General features: G+C 51.1%; 2 protein-coding genes and 1 long non-coding RNA gene across 4 annotated transcripts in view; 2 read left to right on the top strand and 1 right to left on the bottom strand.

Moving 5' to 3' along the window:
- TEX14 (testis expressed 14, intercellular bridge forming factor) overlaps positions 1-683 on the top strand; it is a 32275-nt gene extending 31592 nt beyond the window's left edge. The window contains exon 29 of the transcript XR_011730182.1: positions 595-683. The gene's annotated coding sequence lies outside the window, so the exon portion shown is untranslated. The remainder of the gene's footprint in view (positions 1-594) is intronic.
- A 2663-nt stretch (positions 684-3346) lies between these two features.
- DOC2B (double C2 domain beta) overlaps positions 3347-19838 on the bottom strand; it is a 28978-nt gene continuing 12486 nt past the window's right edge. The window contains exons 6-13 of one of the 2 annotated variants that reach the window (XM_071765562.1): positions 19404-19427; positions 15315-15389; positions 13310-13419; positions 7206-7332; positions 6888-7045; positions 4917-4998; positions 4585-4681; positions 3347-3969 (exon numbers count right to left, since the gene is read on the bottom strand). In XM_071765562.1, the coding sequence (XP_071621663.1) occupies positions 3833-3969; positions 4585-4681; positions 4917-4998; positions 6888-7045; positions 7206-7332; positions 13310-13419; positions 15315-15389; positions 19404-19427 (810 nt within the window). In that variant the 3' untranslated portion in view covers positions 3347-3832. The remainder of the gene's footprint in view (positions 3970-4584; positions 4682-4916; positions 4999-6887; positions 7046-7205; positions 7333-13309; positions 13420-15314; positions 15390-19403; positions 19428-19838) is intronic. The other variant, XM_071765563.1, reaches the window with a different exon arrangement.
- LOC139806218 (uncharacterized) lies at positions 8353-10206 on the top strand. The gene is made up of 2 exons (XR_011730187.1): positions 8353-8697; positions 9590-10206. It is a non-coding gene; the product is annotated as an uncharacterized lncRNA (long non-coding RNA).

Genomic DNA, 19838 nt, shown 5'->3' with positions numbered 1-19838 from the left:
GAAATAGACACAGTATTTTATATATTTATAGTAGATAAATAAAAGATCTATATAATAGATCTATTAATAGCAGTTACATAAAAGTATGCAAGTACATGTATATATCATAACATGATATAAATAATAATAATATAATTAATTCAAAGTGCCTGTATTTATGCAAATGCATGTACATGCTCACACATATCTCTATGTATAGAGCTGTATCTTTCTACACACATGCAGAACTATATTATATAAGAATGCCTGTATTTATATATATGTATATTTACTATCTAAAGATATAAATTTTTATTATATATGTATAAATACATTTATTGTAACACTTCATATAGAAGTGAACGTGTGTAATGCATACATACAGTATATATTATGCATTAGATACTGTATATATTTTTATATATATTTACATATATGTTGGGGCTTTGGTGGGAGGTGTCCCTGCCCATGCAGGGGTCTGGGGGGGGGGGGTTGGAACTGGATGATCTTTAAGATCTCTTCCAACCCAAACCATTCTATGATTTTATGCTGTTTAACATATAAATAAGTTATATAATAGTCTCACATAAATCTTTAGATGCACTGTGGGGCCAGCACTGCCCTTGTGGCTCTGGCCACCCCCAGCAGGACAGGACCATGTGCCACCAGCTGCCTGCCTCTGGGGACACTGCTGTGGCTGCTGCATCATGTAAGTGAGGGAAAAATGGTACAGAAAAGCCTTTATAGTTAAAAATACATGAACAGGCACAAGCTTGTGATTACTAAACTCTGTCACACACTGTCACAGGTCAGCAGTCTGGGAGAACCAAAAACCAGAGGACAGAAGAAGTGCTTTGCAACCCCTCCACTCTCCCAGGGGAAAAGAGACTTAAAAGTTGGAAATTAGACCTGAAATGGCTTTGCTAGAACAGAAAGGCATTAACACCTGGGGTAAGGAATAAATATACATACAAATATATATATATATATATATATATATCCTGGTAGGGATAGGTGCCTGAGGGGCCACCTCAGGAGGGAACAGCAGCCAAGCAAGGAGCAGGAGGCAGAGGGGTTGTGCTGCCCATCTGCCTGACCTGTTAGAGAATGTTGACCCCTCTGTGTGATCCCCTCCCAGATCCCTCAGGGTCCTGAAGACCCTCTCTTTAAATCCTTATACTTATATGTATATATACATACCTACATACATATGTATATTAATCCTTATACTTTAAATCCTTATATATAAATATATATATACACACCTTTTGTGTATATATATAAATCCTTATACTTTAAATCCTTATATATATATATATATATATGCACACACACCCCTCATATATATATATATATATTTATGTTAGCAAAAATTATCCTGGGCCAGGCCACTCGAACCATGGCACAGACACATTTACACACACAGGTGCACATATATGCCTATTTCTGTATATAATGTGTTTTTTTACTCTATTTGTACTGGTTTAGGAAGGGGTGGATGGGTGTATTTGGATGCTAACACTGTTGGGCTGCTGCTGCTGCCCAGCACCAGGAGGGACACCAAGTCCATGGACCTTCAGAAAGGCCAGAAATGGTTGGGTTTGGGGTGGGTTTTTTTTTCGTTTTTTGTTTTGTTTTTTTTTTAATTTTCTCTTGACCAATCCCCTCCCAGCCCTTGCAGTCCCTGTGTGAAGGTCTCAGCACCCTGCTGGGGGTCGTGTAGTCACTGAAATTGTGGCAGTGTTACTTGTTCTGCAGCAACCAGAGTCTGGAGAGTGGAGAACAAAGCCAAGCAGCACCCAGTCCTCTGGTTTAAGAGCATCTTCTGCTCCTCAAGTCCTCACTGGGTCCCAGGTCTCCATCTCCTGTCTCCAGGTCACCCCGTGCTCCATGGGGGACACACTGTGATGTGCTGAGCTCACACACACACACACACCCCCAGCACCCAAAATCTACACTGACTTTTTTTTTTTTTTTTTTTTTTTTTTTCCCTTTTTTATTTGGAGTTCTTGTTTATAAATATTAACAAATCTGACAAAAAGTAACACGGATAATACTGAAATACAAAAAAGTCTTTTAGGATGCAGGTAAGGACAGTTTCTGCAGCCTTCACATGGTAGCAAAACATCAGTATCAAACATTTCACAAGGCCTGGCATGACAACCACCACTCTGCATGCAGCTGGGACAGACAGACAGACAGACAGACAGACAGACCTGTCTGCTTCCAGAAGACTGGGGTACAAAGTGAAGGAACCCACCCACACGCTGTGTCCTCCCCCACCTCAGGCATAAACCAGCTCCAGAGCAAGACAGGCTGAAACAAAACGCTGGATTCAAAGTAACTTTGCAAGAAAAGGGAGGCACAGCCGAGCCAGTGCTCCCTTAGCTCTCCTGGAAGCTCAGACCCAAATGAGGTTTTTAAGGTGCTGGAGCAGTGACAGGATCAGTGGGAACATCCGACTGGAAACGCTGCTGGCATTCAAATAAAAACCCATGCCTAGCTGTAGGGTGCATTACAAAGATTAAGTTATTAAAAAAGACCCTATCAACATTGTTGGTTCCCACCCCCCCACACCCCCCCCATATCAAACAAAGTGTAACACGAGAAAAGTTAATGTTGGTTTCCAGAGAACCCTTTGCTTTCCAAAAAAAAAAACAAAAACCCCAAAACAACCAAAAGACACCGGCAACGCGCGTGAGCTCGCACATGCAGCTACAGGGCTCAGAAGCTGAAGGTGATTGAGGCTGATGGGGAAAGAGCTGCTTTTCTGAAGAAATCAGGGTTTAAAGGCTTCAAAAATTCCTGGTGAAGTGCAGCATTTTGCAGAGATTCAGCTCATCCCACCAGGCACCTGCTGGTGTGGTGGTTGCACAGGAGCTGGTGCCCGGTGGGATGGGGACAGGGAAACCAAGGAGGTTGGGTCATAGATGGGCAAGTCTGTGATTATAAAATAGCTGTGGTGAAGCCTGGCTGTGTGGGTCCTGGTGGGAATGCCCATCATTCCTAACAAATTGGGGGGGAATTGTCAAAGAGAGTGGCTGCAGACTTTGCTGCTGGTGTTGGGAAGCAGAAAGGGCCTGGGGTTATCCTGGACTTTTTTATTTTGCCTCCCTAATTCTGGACGTGTGGAGCTGCCCAGTGGTGGGGAGCAGGGAAGCTGTGGTCTTGCTGGGTGGCTTAAGGTCCATCACTGGAAAGGATGAGCACATTTCTGGAAGAAAAGCAAAGAGTCTTCCCAGGAGATCAGGGGGACACATTCCCCAAACCACAGAGACTGACAAACCACCAGAGATGTGGCACAACTGCCTTGAGGGGGAAAAAAAACCAAACCAAACAAAAAAACCCAACCAAACAAAAAAATCTGCAGGTTTTAGCGAGGCCTTTTGCTCATGTGAGAGACATGGAGGGAGAGGGGTGCATTCATCTTTGCCACTGAATTGCAAGGCAGCGAGAAGGGCACTCAGAACAGCAAGGAGTGAGGACTCAGAGCCACGGGGCATGCAGGGGGGTGGTGCCCGTGTGCACACGCGTGTGTGAGAGTGTGTGTGTGTGCACACGTGTGTATGTGCATGCTCCAAGTGTGTGTGTCTGACCACGGCAGGGTGCAAAGAGGCATTCTGGCAAAACCTCCGGGGGGATGGGACCTGCCCGGCAGAGCAAAACCCCCACTGCCCCCTCCCTGGGAAGGGTTTCCCTGCAGCAGCCCCTGCAGCCTGGGGGCTCACACTCTCCCGGTACCTCGGTTCCCTCCTCCACCACCCCCCCGGTCTCCAAAGCTGTAAACGTGTTAAAAAGTCCAAAGGCTGTGTCTGGTGGAGCTGTGCCCGCCCGGGAGCAGCCCCGCGGGGGCTCAGTCGCTGAGGACAGCCCCTGGCAGCTCATTCGTCAGCGTGTGCCAGCGCTCGATCTTCTTGTCTTTGTTTTTCAGGCAGTCGAACCAATGCTTCAGGCGCTCGCCTTTGGCGTTAATTCCCAACACGACCCCTCCTGGAAAGAGAGATGGGGAGAGAAGAGAAGAGAGGTGAGCACCAGCCCTGCCAGGGATGCCAGGGAATGCTGGATGGGGACAGCTGATGCTGCTGTCCTGTCATGATGTGACACACAGGCAATCACAGCTTGGTGTCCCCAGCCCCACAAGGCTCTGGGACTTGCCCTGGGCAGCTTGTCCTGGTGCCAAGGGCTGGGTTCTTGTTGCAATTGCAGTGACTGGCAGAGGTACTGGGCATATTTTTAGCAAGAATCCACAGTGACCAGTAAACAAACCCCACAACAAGCCAGGCTATCCAACAGAGAGAAATGAAACCTCCTTGTTAAATCTGTTCTTTATCAGAAGAAAAGATCTGAAAACAGAAGGGCAGAGAGAAAAGCATCTTCTCCCTGTCTGGGTGCTCTTTGTGCTTCAGATCTGTAGCCAGGAGCAGCAGGAGTGGCTGTGGGACAGGAGGCTTGGGTGCAGAAGAGGGAAAAAAGCAGCACAGAAACCCAGCAAGAAAGAATGAGAGGATGGAGAAGTCCATAAGAGCAGCAGATGAAAAAAAGCAGAGGCACAGAAAGTGAAGATATTAAAAAAAAGGCCAAAAAGACCTGGAGTGCCCCACTCACCTATGAAATCGTTTGATTTCCCGATATCGTAGTCCCACACTGTGATTTCCAAGGTCTTTTTTGCCAGGTCCCCGTGCTTTATCTCGTAGCAAAACTCCTGCAGGGGAGCAGAGACTGAGTCAGGACAAACCTGGGCTGGGTTCCTGCAGTGGCTTTGACCCCCAGGAGGGGCTGGGGTTGTCCATCCTCCTCCTCGCCTGTTGTCCTCTGCCACCCACAGGGAACTCAACCTCCATCCCTCATCTAATGACTCGAGGTTGGGTTTATTTTTTCCCTTTTAAACCTGAGGGCTGAGGAAAGCTCCCAGGTGGGAAGCAGAAGTGCAGACTCACCTCATTGAACTCGGGGTTCAGTGTCTTCTTCTTCACCGCCGTCTTATGCTTTGATTTCTTGTCCTCATCTGGTTTCAAGTAACTGCAACCAAACCAAGGCAGCAGGGTCACACAGGCAGGTCCTGTCCCCTCCCCTGGGGTCCCTGTGGCTGTGGGACCTCCTCCTGAGCAGAACCAGGGGGAGATGGGGGCTGAGCCCCCCAAACCTGCTCCCTCCTCCCCTCTCCTGCCAAAAGACTGGAGCTGGCTGGAAGGCAGCAGCGTTTCCCCACCGAGCCACCCGGGATGATCCCAGCTCCAGTCCCTAGGGGACACTGGCACTGCACACAGGCTCCCAGCTGCTAAAATCAGACACTCCCAGCCCAGAACCAGGCCAGACTTGGGACCCTGAGGCTGGGCTGCTCATCCAGAGCTTTGCCGGGAGGCAGAAACCACCCGCGGGTGCCTAAGAGGGAGCAAGGGCTGCAGTTTCCTGCACTGCCTTTTCCTGCAGATATTTTGCAGCTCAGCAGCAGGGCTGAAAAGCAAATGATATAAAAAGGTCATCAGGCACAGAGGGCACCCAAAATCTGTGCCAGGCCAAAGCCCACCCATCAGTGTTTCATGTCACTGATGCTCCTCTAAGCACCAGTCCTGCCTCCCCGTTAAACTCTCCAGATCTTGCTTGTAATTAAAAAATTAGGCCTTGCACCACAAAGCCTCTCTTTATCTGCTCTGACTCCAGCCCTGCAGATACAATCTCCTGCAGATAGCACAAGGGACAATGACAAAACCACTGTGTGGAGCAGCAGGAATTATGTCACTTCAGAGACTGAGCCTCCGATGAGCAAGAGTGGATTTTGATGCAACCACCACCCCTCCTAAGGCAAAATTAATAGGAAGGAGCTGCCATGAACTCCATCACTGCCCCCCCTCGGGTGCTGTTTATCCTGGCAGTTCTGCCTGGAGAAATATCATCCCTCAAAGTGCTAAAGTTTGGGTCAAGGCACTGGGATGTGGGATGGGTGCAGAGGGGGGCTGCTGGACCTTCCTCACCATGGGCCCCCTGCCTTGCAGAGAATGAGCCTGAAAAATGCTGCTTCCCCCCCTAAAAAAAATAAAAAACAACAAACACCAAAACCAACAGGAGCTATAACAATGTAGAGCTCAAGCATCACCTTCCTCAGCAGCCCTTCAGAGCCTCTGGATGGCCCTGAATTCCCTGAATCCCTTGGGGGAAGCTGAGTCTCATCAGCTCATTATATTAATTTTAATGGCTTTTTTTTCCTTTTAAATATTGCTGGTATTTTTCAGAAGGAAAGTTCTCCCAGCCATTTACATTTGGAGTGTCAGCAGGACCTGCAAATGTGCCCTTGTCTCCATTAACCAGGCCCCAGAGCCACGGGTTGTGATCAAATTGCTGTCTGTCCTAATTACACACAGGTTGTAATTAGGGCCTTTCCAAAGCTCGGGGGGGGTATGGGGTGTGTGTGTCCTCACTGCTGGGCTGGGAGCCTCTTGGGAGCTGGGGAAGGGGACAATAACTTGCTCATCCCCCAGGGCTGGGAGGGGGGTGTCTGTACCTCAAAGCCACCATTCAGGATGCCACCTGGACCAGCAGGGACAGCGTGGGCTTCCAAGAGGGAGAAGGTTGGGGACATCACCAGGAAGAGAAATCAAAACACCCACAGGTCCAGGACCATGCAGCACAGGCAGAGCCCTGCTCAGGGGCTGCCCATCCCCTCCCAGCACCAAATCCTGACTGCTCTGGGCCACCAATCCTGTGTCCAGGGCCAGTGCTGGTGGGCAGCAGTGAGCCTGGCAGAGGGGCAGCACGGCCACTGCTGGATGGGGACAATGCAGAGCCCTGGCACGGCCACCACCCCCACGCAGGTCCTGTGACACCCTCATTTCCATCTCCTAATGGGATCATTGAATTTTGGGGGGCAGGGGAAGGGGAGGGGGCTGTCAGGGGCAGGGGGCAGCACTCACGTTTTGACGTAGGGGTCGGAGTAGCCATTGGCATCCATGGCAGCCAGGTGGGCACAGCGGATGATGCCCACCAGCAGCCCCTGCTTCTGAGAGCTGTACTTGAGGGAGATGAGGATCCGGCCCCGCTCCTCCAACGATTTGTCCTCTGTTTTATCTATCTGGGGGAGGGAAAGCACCCAGTCCAAGGGCTGCTCTGAGACACAGCCACGACCAGACACCCACCTCCAAAGGATCCTCTCTCCCCACCCCTGGTCACGTTTGAAGGGTCAGAGTATCCCATGGGATCAGCTGGCTCTGGGGATGGGGCTCTGAACTCACCGGGAGCTGCTTCTCCAGGCAGATGCTGAAGTTTTTGGTCTGGTTGGGCTTCAGTTTCTTCAGAGGGATCCGTGTCTCCCCGATGAACTCGTTGTGGCGGAACTTGTCCTCGTCACAGACCGAGATCCTGCAAGGAGCAAGGGGTGAGTGGGGCCACCAGAGAGGTGATGGCACGAGGGAAGGGGCTGCCCCATCCCATTGGGGGTCCCCTCAGGGAGGTGACAAACAGGCCACTGTTTTCTTCCCTCCCTCCCCAGAAGCTTGGGCACATGGTGGCAGCTCCCAGGGTGTCCCCTGCTCCTGGAGACCTGGCTGCCCAGACTGGGACATGGGGCAGGTTCTCCACTTCCATGCAGACAAGAGTGGGAGGGATCTGCAGACCTGGTCTGCAAAGGACCTTTTGCCTTGGCCAAAGGTGAAGCTCTGCCAGCCCCATGGGGGTCTGCGTGGGGCTGGGGGCTGGGCTGGACCCTGGGAGGGCAGCCTGTGTCTGAGGAGGGGGTGCAGAGGGGAGGTTGTTCTCCATGCAATGTTCTCCATGCATTCTCTAAATGCCTTTCCCTGAGCTGGCAGCTCGTGAGTCATTTCTCTGCTGCTTCCCAGCCCGCTCTGGGTGTCAGGAGGGATGGCAGAAAGCAAAGTTAGTGCTTGCAGGGAGCCTCTGCTCACAGCAAGGGCCAGGAGGGTGGCAGCTGTCTCACAGGGGACTGGCTGTCCACCTCCAAAGAGAGCATCCTGCATCCCCACTGGAGGTACACAGGGTCTGCCTGAGTTCCCTGGCCATAAAGGAAAGGTGTTTGTTCCCTTCTCTTCTTTCCCCCCAGTTTTTAAAATGTTCCTTTTGTTGCCCTATTTTTCCCGTCTTTCACACACTCCCATTAGTGCCTATTTCTCATGGCACCTCTGCCCTCTGGGGCTGAGCTCCATCCTGCTGGGCTTCAACAAACAGGACTTACCTGGAAAGGGGTAAAAGTAATTAAAAACAATTAGTGCCCTGCAATCTGGCCTCAGAGCAACTAATTGCACACCAAGTCTCTGGCCTGGATGGTTTATCTGGGGATGCTTTATCCATGGGTGGTTTATTCCATGGTTTATTCCATGGGAGGTTTGACCACCCTCATGCTCACAAGTGAATAAGGCACAGTCTCAGGGCACAAGGACTGTCATGGCTGGGGAGTGGCAGAAGAAGGGAGTTTGGAAAAAATATAATCCAAGTGGGAAGACAGGGAATGCTGCTCTCCAGAAAACTCCAGCTGGATGCAGCGTTACTATAGATACCCGTGGAAAAAAATCCCACCCCACTGCAAGAGTAAAATCCCCAAAGAAAATCTCAGATGTAGGCACAATTTTTCGTGTTTCCCTTCCTCCTCTCACCTCTCTTTTATAGAACAGGACTGAAAAAGGAGCAGCAGCAGCAGCTCCAGACAAGAACTGGCACTTGCCAAGCACGCACAGCCCCACATCCATCTGTCCCCAGCTCTGGGGAGGGAAGGTGAGCACATGGCAGGACTTGGAGGGTGAGGAGGAGCAGAAGTCTGACCCCTTCCCCAAGGTCTGTTTTTACACCCAGCATCTGCAGAGCCGTGTCATCTCCTGACTCTGCAGGGGAGGCAGGGTTTGGTGCCAGCTTTACCTCTGAAAAGATGAGTAACAAGATCCCTCCCCTCAACAATGCCCAAATGCACCCCAAGAAGATCCCAGCTGCACTGCCCAGCTTGCTGGGAGAGGGACTGTGGGGTGGGATTTATCCCCAGTGCTGGTGGAGAACCTGCATGATGGAGCTGGAGGCACCACCACCTCTCCCCCAGCCCCCTTTTCCCTCTGGTGCCTTGGCCACCCCGCAGCTGGGTCTCCAAAATTTTGTGTCCATCTGTGCACAACAACCAGAGACAGAGTCTTGTGCCAGCCCTCTGGGTCCCTGGACCCTGTCCCTCGGGGTCACCTTCCCCATGTTGGTATTTTCAACCCCAGCCAGGCTGGAGCACCCATCCCATCAGGGAAGGGAGGCAGTATGAGTCAGAGGAGCTCTGGCCCCACCCCTTCCTCTGGGAACAGGCGTAATGAAATTACACCAGCTTGAATTTTATTACCAGAAATCAGTGTGATGGAATTTTTATGCCTTGGGTTAGAAAAATCAGCTCCATGACAAACAGCAAGAAATGCCTCTGGCAGTGACGTTCCCCTGCCATCCCCAGCCCATCAGCTGAAACATCCCCCATCCCCAACCCTCTTGATGAACCCAAATCCCTCAAGCTGGGCTTTTGATTTGACAACATCCACCGAGGGGTCCAGATCTTTAAGTTAAAGTTAAAAATTAAAAAAAAAAAAAAAAAGCAGCAAGTGAACAATCACTGCTCATTAAACTTCTTCTCCCTCCTACTCAGCCCGGGCTCTTGGGCTTCAGTCCTGACTCACCCAGATCCAGCAGCCCCACACTGTGACTCACGGCTTCTGCTGGCACACAGGTTCCTCCAGCCCTTTCCCCACCATGGAAAGGGAAAAATGGGAGTCACCCAGGACCCTTTTCCACCACGTGTGTGGATGTGACAGGCAGCAGAGCCTGAAGATGCATCTCCTGTATCCAAGATCCCTTCTGGTCCCTATAGCAACTTGAGAGGCTCTGGATGGGGGGGAAGCCTTGCAGGTGATGCCTGCTTGGCTTAAGGACAGGCAATGTCTGGCAAGGAGAGAAATTAGGAAAAGGTGGTGTCCTGGGACTGTCCAGCTCTCCCAAAATCGAAAGGATTCACAAAATACTGTCACAAAATACCTCCAAGTCTGAGCACAGAAGCCACAGGAAAAGTTGGATGAAACAAGGAGAGTGTCTGCAGTCCTGGAGCAAACCTCCTTCAGGGCTTCAGGAGCTCAGCAATTTGGGACCCCACATCTCCAAGTGTCTGCAGTTGGCTTATTAGACCTGATCAAATACTATTTTCTGAATAATGTATTTAATGAGTCATTATGTTTGTCAAACACATGATTAAACAAAGAATTCCTGGCATTCGTGGGCTAGCTGAGGATCATATGAATAATGCATCAACTTCGCCAATAGATCTGGATGTGAATAATTGCTCCTAATATCTGGCCAGCTCTGATATTTATTATGAATACAATCTATTTATTGCCTATTCCACATATTATTTAAATGTAGGCGATTGCATTCTGCCTGTTCCAGCTTCCCCTGCAGCATTTCTCTGCCTCCCCCCTGGGCTTCCCACCACCAAAGACAGTGCCCGAGCTGCCACGGCACAGCTCTGTGCCAATGGCAAACAGGGACTGGGGACAGCAGGGTGGGATTTACCCCTGGTTCTGGCAGGGAATCTGTCCCCAAGCTCACCCAGCCCAAGTCCAGCATCTTCTGAGCAGCTCTGAATTTGCCTCCTCTCAGGGTGGTGGGTGGTTTCCTTGCTGTTAAGCCTTGGGCTAGACTTGGGGATATTTAATTCAATGAATGGATGAGACCTTTCAAGATCCTCCCACCTGCTGCATTTGATGAAAGCTGAAGGATCGGGTGGTTTTTTTGAGGGGGCTGGTTCATTAAGAAAATCCTGCTTGCCAGCACAATTAGAGGTGAATTGCCTTCACCTCTCCTTCTGCCTGCCTGGGGAGGTGAAGCCCAACAGCTTCAGGGCTTGAGTCTGTCACACCTAAATCACTCAGCCAGATCAGATGAGGCCACAAGGGATGGGGGACAGCCAGCTGGGGCACAGTGGGGAGCTGGGGCAAGAGGGAATCCATTATCCTGCTCTGCAGGAGGCAGAGGATGTCCTATGGCCCCTGTGATGGGGACAATGCTGCTCGTCCCCCCAGGAGGGCTGCAGGCACCAGCAGAGAGCTCAGTGCCAACACCAACCCACCAACTCGTGCTGGCCACGTCCCACCAAGAGCCCAGGTGGGCAGGGAAGATTTTTTTTGGGTGCTTTTCCAGCTTTTTCCCCTGCATCACACGCTCGCCAGACAGCGGGGAGGCGGCAGCTGGCGGCGGCTTTGATCTCTACCATTATTTTTACATTAAAGAGACTTCACAATCCTGTTCCCTGCCCCTCTGTGAATCCCAGCACCGAGGAGGATCCTGGGGGAACAAACACCTCCCAGACCAAGGGGGGCATCGCTCATGCTCTTTCAACTCCCAAGCACTGCCCTGCAGGAGCCTCGCCTGATGAGCACGCGGAAAGCCGGCATCCCCGCAGCTCTGAAGTTGCCTTTTCCTGGCAGAGAAGGAGGAAAGATTTTGCTGAGAGGATGGGCAAGGGAAGCAAAACACTGAAGGAAGGACAACACAGGGCATGGGAGATGCTTCCTGCAGGAAGCAGCACTGGGAAGGCCAAGGGTCACGGCCATTGGTGTCGTGAAGAGGCTCACAGAGGCTCAGCCAGCACCAAAAAAAATCCTCGGTGAGCCCCAGCCACCAGGGAGCCCCAGCACAACCATCTCTCTGCTCAGTACCCAAAAATCTCTCCCCAGACAAGCAGGGAGGACAGAATTCAGTGAGTAGCTAAATAAGAAGGAGCCACATTTCTCAGCCATGTGTCCTTCTCCTTCATTGACTATCCAGTGTTTGAAAAGAAGAAAATCCAAGTGAGGAATTAAAATAAAAGATGGGTATTTTTTTTTTTCTACTTTGTGGTTGTCTTGCAAGAAGTCTCATCTCATCCAAACCTGCCTCAGGATAAACAAAATCTTCTTTGCCAATATCTTCAACCACAAAGATGGAAAAAATCAAAAAGGGGCTGGGGAATTGCTCTTGAGCAAAATGAAGCACTTGAATTTTAGGCTCTGGCTCCCCCATGCAAGGTAAGAAATGCAGACAGCTTGCACGGGGGGCAAGTGCAGCCCCTTCCTGGGCTACCAGGGATCCAGCATGGAATTGTCAGGGTTGGAAGAGACCTTAAAGATCATTTAGTTCCAACCTCCCAGCCATGGGGTTAAACCCTTCAACAAAGTGGGGTTAAATCCTTCTACCCCCTGATGGATTTCAGCAAACAACTCAGCTCAACACCTCTCTACAGATTTCCACGCTTGAAGAGGCTGAAAACTTCAAAGCCTGGAATGAAAAAAACAATCCAAAACAAAAGAAAGAAACGAAAAAAACCAACCAAACAAAAAATACCCACCAATAATAACACTAATAAATGAGGCTTCCCAGCCCAGCAAGTCTGCAGCCCTTTCAGCATGACTAATATTTTCCATGTGAAATAATAATCCATGGCATTAAATTTCTCATCTCTGTGCACAGTGGGAACAACAGGTGGGCTCTGCCCAAATTCATCCCTGAGCAGGACCTTCTACCAGGCAGCTTTGTGCTCACAATATGGGGAAAACAATCACTCCCTGCAACCAGGGAAGGTCAGATTCCACCCATAGAGCTGACAGAGCTCCAGGTCCTCAGCACAGGATGCAAAATCCTGTCTGACAGCAGATCCTACAGCAAATCCTTCTGTGCAGTAGTCCCAGATCAAAGGGAGGATGGAGGGGGGGATGAGCACCCATCCACAGGCTGCAGGGCACTCCCTGCCTTTACCCAGGTGGGACAGTGGCCAAGAAGCAGCACTTCCAAGCCCACCCAGCCCCTCCATGCTGCATCTGCCCACCTGGAGCCCCACACATCATCATCCAGCCCTAGGAGATGCTGCCAAGAGATGCTGAACCAAACCAAGAGAATGGAATAAATACATACAAATGCTCTTCATTTAGTTTGACAATAATTCACAGATGCCTCCAGCTTTCTTTCAAAAAAAAAAAAAAAAAAAAAGAATCATACTCAAAAATGGGCTCCAGAGCTTTCCCAGGGAGTTTTTCTCAGCAAAGCTTTAACCTGTGGGCACTGAGCATCCAGAGGTTAAAACCAAATCACAGGCAGGAGTCTACCAGGGAGTTATGAAGTTAATGACAAAGCAGAACCATGCTCCTCCTCCAGCCCTGGCTCCCTGTAACTCAAGTGTTGGTCACCACAGGGCTGATGGATGCAATCATTGGCTTTGGTTGGTGCCACCATCCTGTGGGGAGGGGGTCTTAGTGACCTCCCCTTGGACATCATCACTGGGATGGGGAGGGATGCCTGGGGTGGCCCCAAAGGGACAGATGTCCCCATCCTGGGGTCCTACCGTAGGGTCTTGCGGATCATGTCCTCATCAGTGATGCCATAGTAGGTGAGTGTCTCATTCCAGGTGGGGTTCAGGGTGTTGTGCAGAGTTTTGGTCCTCAGCTTATTTGCCTGAAGAAGCAAAGGAGATGGTGGTCAGCAGGAGCAATGGGCAGGGAGAGAGGAGAGAAGGAAGCAGAGTTTGGGGATGAAAGGATGAAGAGGCAATGGGTGCTGCTCCCCTCCTGCCCCAGTGCCATAACCTGGCTGGTGCACAAGGGGGTGGCCCAAATCCATCCCGAGAGCAGCAATGAGAGGGGCAGAGACACAGCAGCTCACTGGTTCATTTGCAAAGCAATTCCAGCCTGCACCCTGCCTGCTGGAAACAGACAGCAAAATGGGAGTGTTGGCAGGCTGCAGCGAGAGGATGGGGATTGCATTTATACAGCAGGAAAGCAAGAGAGATGGAAAAAATGTCTTTTCAGAGTCATTAAAAAATACCAATTTGCTGTTCTGGCTGTTTATTTGCATTCCTGCTCCCAGCACAGCTCCTGGTCTTGCCTGACTCAAAATAACTTCCTCAATACACATTTTGTGAGTGCTGGCAACTCCTTCCAGCACCACAGCTTTGCAGAGCAGGATGCTGGGGACAGCAGTGATGCTGTAGCTGTTTGTGTCCCTGGCATGGATGGAACATCCCGTCCCCTAGGTCAGGGGACATCAATCTTCTTACCCCCTGAGCCACCCACTTCATCCGGGGACAGAAGCAGAGCAGAAGCAGTGGGCTGCAGGATGGGGATTCTCCATCACTTCCCCCTGCCTGACATAGCAGCAGTTTTCCCTCTCATCAGGTGTAAAATCAGAAAGTTCAGTCTCTGCCTCAGCCACTGCTGGGCATAAGGAGCTGTCAGGAAATCAATACTTCAGGTTTGTCTCATGTATCTTTGCAGGAAGTTGCTCCATTCCCCATCTTTGGTTCCCCAGCCCCGAGTTACGGGCAAGCAGAATGTGAAGCACAGGGGGAAGAAAAGAGATTGAATCTGCAGGACCTGGGGACCATCCTGCTGCTGGAATGACTGTGCAGAACCCATCCTGGTGACACATCCACCATCCCTTCTCCCAGAGCAGATTTGGGCAGGGTGGTTTGGAAACAGGCAGAGCAGGGAGGCTGAGGGAGGTGGGGACAGCTGAAGGTGCCCCCGTGGCTGCCCTGGGCTCCTGCACTACCCTCAGCTCAGTGCTTCCCTCCTGCCTCCCTGGTCTCCATCACCTCCAGCAGAAACGTTAATCAATGCATTTGCAAAACATGGAAATGACAGATAATATCACTGATGAAAGTGCTCCTGGCTCTCCTATTTCCAGCATGAAACGTGGTTAAAAACTCCCTCTGCCGCCCTGAACGTTATGAATTAATTCAACTGAAGCATAACAAGTAAATACACCTCCCCCCACAAGGTCTTTAGTGTAAAATAAGAGTGGAATTAATATTCATAACATAACATTTAGCATTGAAATTCAACATCCCCATCAGTTATACCAAGCTCTCACTACACATCAATATCTTTAATTACTCTTCTTTCCAGCAAGCGCTGAACCTAAGTAGATGGAAATATTCCCCTTATGTTTTACACTCTGCTTTATTATGATCTGAGGGGTTTTAAATGCAAAAGAAAAAAGGGGGAAAAAAAAAGAGCTGGTTTGTTTATAGCTCCAGATCGTTTCACTTAGAGGCTTATGGGGGCTTTCTGGGAGCAGTGATTGCACCCCCTGCACCCAAGGGTGGTGAGGGTTGCCACCCAGCTCCCAGGCAGTGATATTTCAGCAAGGCCCTTGCAAGGAAGTTTTTAGCCCCAATTCTTCCCTCCTGCTGCTGCTCTCTCCTGCTGCCAGGGCAGGAGACTGGAGATCTGGCTGCAGCAACCAGCAGCCCCTGGTGAAGAGTTTCTCCCTGGGGTACCTCCCGGGTTTGATTTCAAATGGAAAGGCACAGTCCCAGGAAAGGAAGGAGAAGAGAAAAAGCATCTCACCTTACTGGCTCCGGGAAGCAAGTGCAATTTGACATATGGATCAGCCAAACCATTGTGGTCCATAGGCTTCAGGCCCTGGAGAGGAAACAGCAAAAACCAGGAGTCAGGGAAGCAGCCGGATGCTTCTCATCTACTGCCACCCGTTTCCTTGGGATGTCATCAGGCCATCCAGTAATTGTCCACTCTGCCCAGGCCTGGGGAAGGAGGAGGCTGTGGTGGGGGATCCAGGCTGTGAAGCAGAAGTTGAGCACCCTCAGTGTTCAAAGATCTGGGGGTTGTGGTGGGGAGGAGCTGGGGGAGGCTCCGCACCCACGCTTGGCATCGGCCGCAAAGCACCTCAGCCCCCATTCCAGGAGCTGCCTCTGACACTTTGATCCCAATTAATTTGGGGGTTAAGTAAATCAGTGCAGTGGTTTTCAGGGTTTAAAATTACAGGCTTTTGTCATTTAATAATTGCTTATGAGCAAACATACACCTCTGCTGTTGTGGTGTTACTTTTAAGTGCTCCCAGAGGGTGTGATAGCACCTACTTACTCTTATTGAGGCACAGCTGAAGGCAGAGCAGTTTTTGGGCCACTGGAGGCTGTTGCCAGCTGACTGCCATGGAATTGGAAGCAAAATCTGAGCCCAAAGGCAAGGAAACACTCACTGCAGCCAGTCCTGATGGATTTTCTATCAGAGCCTCACACCTCTTAAAGGATAACAGAGATCACATTTGTTACAGAGATGCTCTGGAGTTGATCTTGCTTTGGGCAGAGGGAGGAGACAAACCTGCTCTTCTTCTTAACAACCAGTGGGCTGAAAATTATCCAGGAGTGATGCACAAACCCAGCCCAAAGCCACAACTGCACAGAAGGCACAAACACCACAGGGTAGGGAAGCAACACAGGAGCATGAAAAATGGAGCCTAATTTTTACCTGTCCTAGATGGAAATGATAACAGTTACACCATGAAAAGTCCCTGGATTAATTCCAGCCTGGCTGTGGGATCCCTGCAGGAGTTATTTCTGAGCTGTCTGAAGGCAAGAAATCCCAGGAGGGTTTCTCTGCAGAGGCACCCATCCAACCCTGGCTCCAAGCTGGGCATGGAAACCAGGCTGGGTGATGCTGAGGACTCATTTTTGCCCTTCTCGTGATGAGCAGAGCACTCAGTGCCTGGGATGAATGAGTGTGTGCAGCTGCCAGGGCTCCACCTGGCAGGAAAGCATCCCGAGGGGCTGCAGGCAAGGAAAATGGGAGAATCCAAGAGAGAACTGCTGGGGTAAATTGCTTCCATCCTTCACACATATGAAATAATGCACCCAGCTTAGCAGACAGCACACCAAGCCCCCTCGGGCCACCCTGTCCCACCCAGGGCTCTGCCTGGGGGTTGAGCACAGAGTCCAGAAGCAAGGGAGACCAAATGGTGCCCAGCAAAGAGGATTTTACTTCTAAAGCAGAGCCCAAAGGATAAACCCAGCAGCAGGGAATGCAGAAAGAACAGCTCTGGTTAACTGTGGTGTCTCTGGGGAGATGTCCCTGGCCCAAGGGAAGAGGCTGAAAGCAGGGGTGGGGGCTGCAGCTCACAGGGGGGGCAGAAAAGGCAGTGAGGGGCTGGGCTGGTGCCCAGGCTGGGGTGGGGGGGGGAATATTGGCTGGATGGGCACCCAAAGTGCTCCCAGAGGAGCAAAAGCTCCTGTGGCTGAGGTGCCCAATGCTGTGTGGCAGATGAAATCAGAGGCAAGCAAGTAAATTCCCATGAAAATGGATGGAGAAAGACAGGCAGCTCTGTAATTCACCCATCAATTCAGTTCAATTAAATTACCTTCTGAGCAGGCTATTAAAGGCTTTTTTAATAGATGTGCTATGTAAGACGGAGTGACAGGATCCTGGAAAATGTCTCCTAATGTCACATCTACCTCCCTCCCATGTCACTCGATAGGGAGCTTGGCACAGGGCTGAATTTAGGAGGGGAGCAGCTCTGAAGGCTCTGCCCTGCAAAGGTGGGAGCTCACTCCTCCTGGGGACCCCCAGGGTGAGCAGAGCCACTGCATCCCCTGAGCAGAGAGCCCTCCAGCCTAAAGGTGCTCTGAGGGAGCCAAGAGGCAGAGCAGGAGCACAGGGCTGGGAGATGGGGCAGAGGTTCCCATTGCTGCTCCTCCTGCCAGGACTGATTTGGGGTGCTGCCCATCACGGCACGGGTGATGGAGCTGAGCCCAAGTTTCATCTTTTCCCTTCCTCTACCCAACCCCAAAATCCCTGCTTGCAGTGGGATGCCCTGCTGCATCCCAGCTGCTGGCAGCTGCTCTCTGTGCCAGTGATATTTAGCTAATCAATAGGATTTAATTACCAGCCAGGCTAATCGGGCTGTCCATTAACACTCTGCTAGAGGCACGCAGAACACCCAGGAGATGGGTTCAGCCCATCATTCACCCCACAACAAACTGCCTGCCCGGTGAGCAGGTTCCCTGCTGCCCCAAAAACCCACCTGGATGCCTCTTCCCAAGCCAAGGCACCCCAACTGGAAATGGGGCAAACTCTGAGCTCCCACCCTGACAGCCCAGAGGAGACACAGCCTCTCCAAGAGGGAAATTTCCCTGCAGTGCTGCAGTGATAAATATTGATGAGTAAATCCATAAGTAATGCTCAGTGCAGACCTCCAGTGCTGGGCTGCAGTTGGAAAGGGGGGGAACACCCAAGTGCTTGGTGGGGTGGAAACTCCCAGGTGTTTTCTGGCTGTGGCCATGGAGCTGCCTGCACAGCCACCTGAGGCTCAGCCAGGGCATCTTCTTCCTGAAAACAGGAGCTGCATCCCTATAGATCCCCTCAAGAATCACAGAACTGTCACAGTTGGAAAAGACCTCTAAGATCACTGTGTCCAACCATCAACCCAGAAGAAACCAAACACCATGCCACTACAGCATGTCCTGAAGTGCTTCCTCTACATAGTTTTTGAATCCCCCCAGGGATGGTAACTCCACCACCCTGGTGGGCAGCCCATTCCTGTGCCTGACTACTCTTTCAGTAAAGAAATTTCTCCTCCTATCTGGTCTAAACCTCTCCTGGCACAATTTCAGGCCGTTTCCTCCAGTCCTATTCAGTCATCATCATTCTCTTCCTCCATGCAGCACTTGGGCTTTTTAAAGCTGTGCAGAACATGCACAGAGAACATGTGCATCCTGAGGAAACACAGGCCAGCACAGGCCAGTGTCACCCCGGAGGGACCCTCCTGCCCTTCCTTCAGTCGTTCTGCACCCATCCCACCTCAGCCAGGATGTGCTGGAGTTCAGCAGGACAGGCAGGAAATCAGCTTCCAAATGTCCATCTGTTGGCACAAAGTGCCTGGTGGCAGGGCAGATCAGGGAAACTGAGGCACCAAGTGCCTCTTTTCTGCTGGAAGCAGCCAGCCTGGGGGGAGCTTCCACCTCCTGCAAGAATGCAAACTTTTCCTTCCTTTTCCCAGCTCCACCCAAACCTGGGAGACAGAATGTCCTGAGGGTCTGTGAACACCCAGCATCTCACAGATCCTGCTGTGACCACCTCAGATGTCCCCAGGCAGCTGGCACCAACCCCTGATAGCCAGCACAAGACAGCAGCTGATGGCTGCAGAGCACATCAGTGATGGGACTCAAATGCTTGGATTTAACCTGTTGCTGATCCTGCCAAGAGCCCACCAAGCCCCTTCACACATGCCAGGAGCTGCTAACGGGACTTGTGAGGAACATCAGCAGATATAAAACTGCTGGAGATTAAAATAAAGAGAGAAAAGCAAAATAAATAAAACAAAAGGGAGAGGAAGGGTTGTTTTGGGGGGGGGGGGGATCAAAGGGAAAAATAGAAACACTCCTCATGTGGCTGAAATAGTCCAGGTTTGAACAGCTGCTGGCAGTGACTGAGGGTCCAGGAGCTTCTGGGGTTGGGACACATCCTGAAGGAACCTTCCTGAGACATCAGGCCTGAGACACCACTAAGGCCAGCCCAGATCCAAAGGTGACACATGTCCCAGGATTGTGCTGTGGCCCTGGTGCTCCCCAGCCATCACATCTCCTCTCCAACACTGCTGCTAACATCCACACAGCCCACGCTGGCTCCCGGGGTCCTGGCCCTTACCTTTTTGTAGTCAAGTTTTGGCAGCTTTCCCCGGGCGAGAGATGAAATGAGAGCGAGCAGATGGCAGTGTAAATAAAAGAGAAAAATGGGAGAATGAGAGCAGAATGGAAATGAACAGGAGTCAAATGCTTGAATGTCAGAGGGGCCGGGGGGGCTCTACTCACCCCATGGGATGGGATCAGCAACCACTGCTCCCACACGGCTGGGTGGGCACGGGGCTGCCCTGCCCTGGCTCTGGCTGCTGTGACATCTCACAGGTGCCACTTGCAGGTCTCCTTCCTCCCCCCCATCTGCCACCCACTGCAAACCCAATTAGAAATCTCCTCCTTAGCACCAAGGGAAGTCTGACCCAGGGGATTTGCAGGGCACACGCAGGGAGGTGGCAAGAAGGAAATCCCTGCCCTGGAGATCTGGGTGCTGTGCTTGTCCCCTGGC

This window comes from Heliangelus exortis, chromosome 21 (assembly GCF_036169615.1).
Source record: "Heliangelus exortis chromosome 21, bHelExo1.hap1, whole genome shotgun sequence".
Taxonomy (NCBI): domain Eukaryota; kingdom Metazoa; phylum Chordata; class Aves; order Apodiformes; family Trochilidae; genus Heliangelus; species Heliangelus exortis.
This window is presented reverse-complemented; position numbering and strand designations above follow the sequence as displayed.